Genomic DNA, 8277 nt, shown 5'->3' on the forward strand with positions numbered 1-8277 from the left:
CGCCTTCAAAATAATAGTATGCCGACGGCGCACGAGAAAAGCAAACTTCCGGGTGTATAGCGCGTTGCTATTGGCTGATCAACAGAGAGAGGCCATTCTGACCAATAACAATGCAGAACAATCTCCCGCCAGAAATCGTTCTACCAGAGGTAGCCATAGCAACAACTTTAATACAAATCCAGGAAATTACATTTACAAGTGGGATTTATTGTCTCACACATGTTTCCGGAAGACAATATATAGCAATATTTGTATCTATAACAATATTTATAATTTATTATTATTATTATTATTATTATTATTATTGTTATTATTATTATTATTATTATTATTGTTATTATTGTTATTATTATTATTATTATTATACTCGTTTTTCCAAATATGACAGGACACATTTTAACGCATCAAGAATTTAAAAAGAAGACACTTCAACATTTTTTCTCAAATTATCAAATTATATTATCAGAACCTTTTTAAGAAAATCCATGCTTATGTTTTTTTTATTTTTCCAGAACACAGTGGGGCAATTTATGCTTAGTTTTTAAGACAAAACAAACTTACGATTGATCCATCTACGAAAATAATCCTAAAATGAGCTTCCTGCTATTCATGTGCTGCTGAGTAGATTTCTTAATAAAAGAGAATTGCTAGTTGTTGCAATAGTACAATAACTGTTATGGAAGACCAAATCAACTCTGTCCACACGTCAACATTAATAATTGAATAAAGACACAGTTGAGTTTCCACAAAACTGACTGCCGACAAAATTTGTACCTGTTTTTCAATCCAACTGAAAGTATTGTCCAGTGCAGCTTGAGGTGGCAAATGTGAAAATCAGATGATGCTATGAAGAAAAATCTCAGAGGAAGAATTTCATTCAATGAGTGTACTGACTCTTTGGGTTCCAACTGATCTAAGTCTCAACCTGTCCAGCAATGTGCTTGAGCAAGATACTAAAACGAAATTTCTCCCAGTGGAGGTGTGTGTGTGTGTGTGTGTGTGTGTGTGTGTGTGTGTGTGTGTGTGTGTGTGTGTGTGTGTGTGTGTGTGTGTGTGTGTGTGTGTGTGTGTGTGTGTGTGTGTCGCCCATATACCTGTATAGTTGATATGTGGGGAGAAACAAGCAAATCGATGTTAAAAACTGGCATAAAGAGCGGAAAACCACAGAAACAACTAAAGTGACCTTATCTGCTATATAACGGTGATTCTGCTGTTCTTAGTTGTGGTTCTTAAATTCCTTTATTGCAACATAAAGCACAATTTTGTTATCTGCGATAAAATTAGCCCCTGTATAGCTACAGGTTTATTGGCTGTGTTATTTTATTGACAACTTGTTTTGGGTGGAAAAAGGTCTCTCTTGGTCATAAAGGTTACAGACTCCTTCATTAAGTCCTTTTATTTCTTAATTTTCCCACCATGGCAGCCTGTTTTCCTGTGTTTTATGGCTGCAGCCAGTAAACTTGACACACGTTGAACTGCGGACTGGAATTAAGGAAGTGAGGCGTCTCCCTCCTCTCCTCTCCTCTCCTCTCCCCTCTGAGGAGATGGAATATATAGAGTACCCTCCAGAACACACACGCTGTTTATCTCACTTCTATATGACCGCTGGAGCCAAACTTTATGTCTCATGGTGGAATATTCGAATCGCATTTCTGTGACTGAATCACTTCCTCCGAGTTGCTATAACTCATCGCAGCATGCGCCCTGGAGGCCTGATACGAGCCGCGGTATGAGTGTGATTAATGTAATTGCGCGCTCTAGTGGCCACTACATGTATTACCGCTATAATCTTACGAGTTTAATTACTTAACATTTTTGATCGACGTAGACAGGCTACGATCGCAAGATTGCAATGCAACTCTGGGAAAGTCATTATAAATATTTATAGGTGCTCACTTTAAATGTGTGAAATGTCAAATGACTTCTCGATAAGGAGCAGTGTCTCGTTAAAAAAAAAAAAAAAAAGAGCATCCCTGTATCTGTGTTGTTAAGAGAGGATGAGGCAGCTGCAGCACTTTCTGCTATCTAATTATAGATGGACATTTGCCCCTTTGGAGTGTGTTGTTATTATTAGAAATCTCACCAAGCAGTTGACTCAATAGCTATGCAAGAGATTTCAGCAGGGGACTCCAGTTTTAAAGAAGTGGCCAATGATGTAACTTTACAGTCCAACACATAAAAGTGCAGAAGAGCTGCGAAATAAACATGTTTTATTTTCTGTGATCAAAGGAGATGCACAGAGAGGATTTTTTTTTTTTTTTTAACCCTCCCTTTTTAATTAGATGTCTTGCTGGGTATAAGGCTGTGCAGACGTTCATTTCAAGGCCAGAGGGAAAAGTCTTACCAGAGACTCACAGACACCGGGGACTGAAGGCTTCTGTGGTTCATGGAGACGGACTCCAGAGGCGTTTGAGACACAAACCAAGAGGATCGAAAAACACAAAGATTGTCGCAATAAGGAGGCATTAATTGTCACACCGGTTTGATTGCCGGTGCTGAACCACACTCAGCCTATGAAGACTGGAAATGCGCTACAGAAAGGCTGAAGTGGATGGCCTGGAAAATGGTAAAGGTGAAGAGTTTAGAGTAGCAGCCAGGCAAAGCTCAGGTCAGGTTACAGCAGGCTGCACCCCACACTGGATGTGAGACGTGTGCTCCGGACAGAAAGCAGCCGGCGATAAAGAAAAACGTCCAGCCCATTAATACATAAAACAAATGAAATAATTTATTTTAAATAAACCATGTCACGCAGGTTGGTTACATTTTATGAAGTCCAAATGAAAAATGAGACAAGTAGTGACCTTTTGTTTGTTTTCTCTGCAGTGATTTGTTTACCAGTGGACAAGACATGTTAAGGCACTTTTGCACAATAGATTATGTGATATTCAGTAACGTTCACTCTTGTTTGTGTGTGCATTGCGTAAGTCAAACTTTTAAGACTTGGGAGATGTATGCATTGATTAGAAAATTTTGAAGGAACATAAGTTATTCATCTTTCAGTAGACGTTAATGACTTCTGGTAAATGCAGCAGCTTTTTTCTCTCTCTCTCTATCTTTTTGAGACTCGGGCAAGAAAGGAGTCAGATTGAGCATGAACTTCCTCCAACCTCCTATGTCCTCATAACTCCTTGGTTGCACAGTGGGTTTCAGAGTCTTTCCCAACTCCCATTCATTCATCAGTGCTTCACAGGTGCTCTGGGTGGTTTTGCAAACAATTGATGAACTCTGTGACTTTGTGGCCGTCGAAGCAGATCTGATAAACGGCAGTGAAAAGAGGAAACCTGGAGGGGGGAGAGAGAGAGAGAGGGAAAGCATTAAAAGGAATCGTCCAGCATTTTGGCAAAACAAGCTTAATGAATTTCTTGCCAGGAGTCAGATGAGAAGACTGATTGCCCTTTCATGTCTGGACAGTGAATACAATAGCAATCTGCTGCCACTGGCATCTTCACTTAGTCTGGCATAAACAAGTGTTAAAAGAGCCATGATGTCCACAACGGTATGCTTTGCATGCTTGCTTACAAGAAATCCGACTCCTTTTTTAGGCACGAGGGCCTTATTGTGTGGAGTTTGCATGTTCTCCTTGTGTTAATTACAGGGCGTGGATGGATTTTCATCCAAAAGGATGCTGGATGAAACCTCCGGCTGTACAAACTGACGTCACGTTGTGCAGACAAGCTACCGGGTCATAAAGATCCTTCTCCGATGACAACCACTTACTTTTCCACCATGTTTTTCTGTTTCAAGATGTGGTGCACCTCCGTCGCCGTTGCGGGACCTTGAAGCTTCTGACCATTCAGCAGCTCGTTCTCTAACTGCTCAATGGTCTAAAGAGAGAGGAGGTCAATGTGACATCATCGCTTTAGGTTTCTCGTTCGCTTCATCAGAGATTAGAAAAACAACCCGAAGAAGACAAGACGCCGTTTCGTACTTTGCCCGTTTTGGCAAACGCCTCTCCGATCTTGCGGTTGCGGCCGCCGTAGCAGGTCGTGATGAGGTCGGCGATGCCGCAGCTCTCCAGGAAGGTGGCGGGGGAGACGGGACAGTTTGTGCAAACGACCTTAGCGAAAGCGATCATCTCCATCAGGCCGAGACGAATCACTGCCGCCTTGGTGTTGTCACCGAATCCCAGGCCATCACAGAACCCTGCTCCGACTGCTACAATGTTCTGAAGGGACGGTAAAAGGGTAAAAAGCTGCGGTCACTGTAATGTGAATGGATGAAAAGGCATATTCCTCTTATGGGAATCCATTAATGAACATTTTCTTCTTTGTTCAGTTGACTATAAGGTTTTCATTTGGTTATTTTTGATGCCTATGTACAGCCAATATTCAATAAAACTAACCTCGAAAACAAGAGTAGATTATTGCAAAACAATTGGTGTTTGTATATATAAAAATTCATTTCAGCATATTTATTTTCTAGGCAAACCAGCCGTTTGAAATTCTACAGTAAAAAAAACAACACAGATCAGTATAAAATTGCAAACAAAAGGAGTCGATCTTGCACATGCCTGTTAGTGTAATTAGGTATTTCCAACCCTTTAAAGTCTTATGAGGTAGAGGTTAGCTATGAGCCGGGTGGAGGAGAGAAACCTTGAGTGCACCGCATATCTCCACCACGTCAGACTCTTCCACCACGGTCACGCGGAAGTTGGTGGTCTCCATCAGCTTCTTCAGCGTGGGCCCGTGAGCTTTGTCTGTGCAGCCTGCATCAGAAAGCATCAAACAAATAGTCAGCGGTGGCGTGCATTGTGCACGTTATCCGTTTGAGGAAAACAATAATGGAATTATTAAAATAAAAGTAATAAACCATCCACCTGAAATAAAATGCATCTTAAAGAAATTCGATTTTAACACATAGCATGTGAACTTAAAAGCACTATGAACTGAATGCACAAAATTCAGCCTTTGCACTGAAACTGTAGCTGTAACTGAGACAAACCATTCATTCATTCGCTCATTCAACTGTAATGCTTTCATGTTTATTTGCGTTGAACTCCGTACCGATGGTTGTTTCGCAGAATTTCTCATCGGCGACCTCGTTGGCGATGTTGGCCCCCATGAGTACCGTCATGGTGATGCCCAGCTTCGCTCTGATGACCTCTGAGATCAGCTTCAGGCCCTCTGGTCCTGCGTCGACACCCTACACACATTCAAATGAACATAAAGTAGAGTTTTCCCAAAAATGTTTTTATCGGAATGCCAGATTAAATCCAAAAATAGCACATTGTGTTCTGTACAGAACTGAAATACCTTGATGAGGGACATTCCTAAAGCGTCTTTCTTGATGTGGTCTTTGATGGTGTCGCATACTCTCATAATAAACTGGTGAGGGACCACAAAGATCAGGATGTCGGCTCCTTTCACGGACTCGGCCAGGTCAGGAACAGCCACCTGATGAAGAGCGAAAAAGTCCAGGAGAGATGTCGATCATGCTCCAGCAAAAAAAAAAAAAAAAAAAAAAAAAGCGACGAACACAGTATTTCTGCACTCAATGACACACGGCACAGGATCTGCAGGGATAGAATTAGAACATAAAAGACTCCATTGCGGCGAGGGAGACTGACCACGTTGGGGGGCAGCTTGTGTCCGGGCAGATATTTCACATTTTCATGGTCTGTGTTGATGATTTCCGTGAGCTTGCGGCCGTCCACAGTCTCCTCGAACACCCACATGTTCACCGTGGTGTCAAACGTGTCATACTTGGCGGCGTTGGCGCCCACAATCTTGGCAATGGCAGAGCCCCTGTAGATATGACACATGGTGAGAACTGCACTGTCAGGACACCAGCCAGCTGAAGTCCTTATGTCTCCAAAAGAGAGTTAACTGCTCTTTATTTTCTTCTGTGAGGCGACAGTGTGATGCCAGAGGGACCCAATAATGCGTTCATATAATCGACAACTTCGGGGCTAAACAAGCAAAATAGAAAAGATAATACACAGACACATGTATGAAATATACAATTTAATACCAAAAAAAAGAGTGAAAAAATCGACCAGAAAACTGCTATTTTGGTATGATAATGCTTTTTGAACATTTTAAAACTTAAGGTAGAACAAGTGTGTGATCTGTGGAAATAGTGTATTTCCTTGGCAAAAGGGAATTAAAATAAAAGCATCATACACGTCACATCAGAGTGTGAAACAAGCTGTTGCTTTAGGTCTTTACAAGTTGGAACGGTTTGGTGTACGCACAACAACTGAAGCTCTGTCTCAATGAACATGTATTAAGATCGAATGCCAGTCATTTGACCTTTTCCCTGCACGAAACGGTTCAGTAATAGAATCTTTGTGCTACTATATGCCAGAGGGAATTGTTTAACTTTGTATCCAACAATAACGGCTACATTTCATTTCGATCCAGAAAACAGAGAATCTACATCCACTGCAAATCAGATGTGTATAACTTGTTACCATGCAGAAAAGGATTCAAAATGAAAACGACTTTAATAACTAAATGTTACATGAACAGAATCCCTCCTCGTTTCCTTTCGAGACTAGTTTAACATTTGCACCTTATTTTATATCTCTGAATAACATTGAAGGGTGTTGTGTGCATATGCATTAGTGGGTTTTTTAAAATTATTATTATTAGTACCCATAATTCTGATATAACCTGTGTTTTGGCCATAATGTGTGTCCATTCGGTATTGAGGGTGACATTATTTTGAGGTCATCGCATGATCTAATATGTGCTTTTCCTGCAGTCCAGGGTGAACTGTAACGGAGTACTGCACACTGTTCCCAGCATTGACTGATCTAAATGTCATGCTGGCTGAGGGACATCAACACCACAAGGAGGCTGATTCAGCAAGAGTGTCGCAGAATAAATAAAGGCCCGATCTTTAATAAAGATTTTGTCATGTGGAGGCATAACATGTCTCATATCCACGCAGTCCGAGGCAGAACAAGCCCCCCCCCCCTCTCTCTCTGCAGTGTTTCAGAACAGCAGGCGACTTTATGGACTTGATGAATCATTTATCCGCCTGCCCACAGAAGGTTAAAGTTGCCGTCTGGCCACTAAAGTTTGCAGTCACAGTGAATGATTCACTAAAAGCTCTAATGCGCGTGAAATCCCATCTGGAGAATTAAAAAACAAATAAATAAATAAATCATAGAGTATTGGTATTGCACACAGCAAGTATAGGATCCCCTCTTGAGAAAAGTCCCGGAGGAGGAGGGGGGGAAAATAAAAATGCACCACAGCTGATTTACATGCAGTGAAACTCTGCACTCACCAGTTACCAGAGCCAATCACACAGACTTTCTTGGGCGCTGCCATCGTGTGCTGAACTTTTCCAGGCGGATCTGCTGCTGCTGCTGCTGCAAAGACGCACTTAGCCCGGGACGCACCGTATTTATAAGTGGACTGAGTCTGAGACACTCCCTCTTCACCCGCCTCCTCCTCCTCCTCGATCCAGATGCAGCTCGTTAACTAAAAACCACGCGCACATCACGAAGGCTTTCCTCATGAGAGATGGAACCCAGACAAAGGAGAGTCAAGAAAACAGATCAATTTATCCTGATTAAATCACCAGTGACCGAGGGTTCACACTAACCTAAAGGTCTTGTATTCATACGGCACTTTTTTCTATTATAACTTTATGGTCTCGTTTCCATACATTTTATTCTATTTCAGCTCGAACATAATTTTCACGTTTCTAAAACCAGTTGAGCTTGTTTGTTGGTCTCTGCAAATGTATTTACGAAACCAACCTTTTCTTTCCGCATTGTCTTGCTTAACTTCTGCATATTTACATTTTAAGCAACTTCAGATCAAGGGACGGTTCTTCTCTACTTGTATCGTTAAAAGTTCTCTCTGCAAATACGATTTTCACGTTTCACAGTGTGGTAATTTTTAAATCAACACCTTGTTACATATCAATAGTCACCTCTGGAGGCCTCATTTTGTGTTCATTTATTTTTATACTAATTTGTATCTTAAAGGTAAAACCACCTTAAGCATTATCGATGTCACGCAAGATAAACAGTAAAAAAGGTAAACAACTGTGATTTGCAACAGCAGTGATTTCAAGCATAATGTTTGAATGATTTAGCGAGAAAGATTTCCTTGTCTGAGCTGCAGCCAGACAGACTACAAGGTTACAGCAACTGAGAAAGAACAAAGTCATTACACACATAATGGGGAAAAACTCCACTGGCTTCCAGTTAACAGGATTTAATCCAACATCTTCTTCCAAACCAGAGCCAGCAGAACAAGCATGTCTGATATAAGCTTCCTGTCCTATAAATTTGGCACAAACAAGATTTGCAACATG

The 8277-nt window shown here is 41.2% G+C and overlaps 1 protein-coding gene across 1 annotated transcript; it reads right to left on the reverse strand.

The window, feature by feature from the left end:
- Positions 1–2703: 2703 nt before the first annotated feature.
- LOC308129799 (glycerol-3-phosphate dehydrogenase [NAD(+)], cytoplasmic-like) lies at positions 2704–7355 on the reverse strand. The gene is made up of 8 exons (XM_080495884.1): positions 7237–7355; positions 5567–5744; positions 5253–5393; positions 5004–5142; positions 4593–4705; positions 3929–4165; positions 3718–3824; positions 2704–3281 (listed from the first exon to the last, which is right to left on the reverse strand). Exons 1-8 carry the CDS (start codon positions 7278–7280, stop codon positions 3185–3187), a joined length of 1056 nt encoding a protein of 351 aa, XP_080352010.1. The 5' UTR covers positions 7281–7355; the 3' UTR covers positions 2704–3184.
- Positions 7356–8277: the final 922 nt, after the last annotated feature.

This window comes from Blennius ocellaris, assembly GCF_963422515.1.
Source record: "Blennius ocellaris genome assembly, chromosome: 4".
Lineage (NCBI taxonomy): Eukaryota > Metazoa > Chordata > Actinopteri > Blenniiformes > Blenniidae > Blennius > Blennius ocellaris.

Coding starts and splice junctions, on each gene's coding strand:
- LOC308129799 (XM_080495884.1), bottom strand. CDS start 7,280: ATGGCAGCGCCCAAGAAAGTCTGTGTGATTGGCTCTGGTAACTG. Junction 5,143..5,252: donor TAGGAATGTCCCTCATCAAG/GTATTTCAGTTC, acceptor GAATGTGTGTAG/GGTGTCGACGCAGGACCAGA. Junction 4,706..5,003: donor ATTCTGCGAAACAACCATCG/GTACGGAGTTCA, acceptor TTTCTGATGCAG/GCTGCACAGACAAAGCTCAC.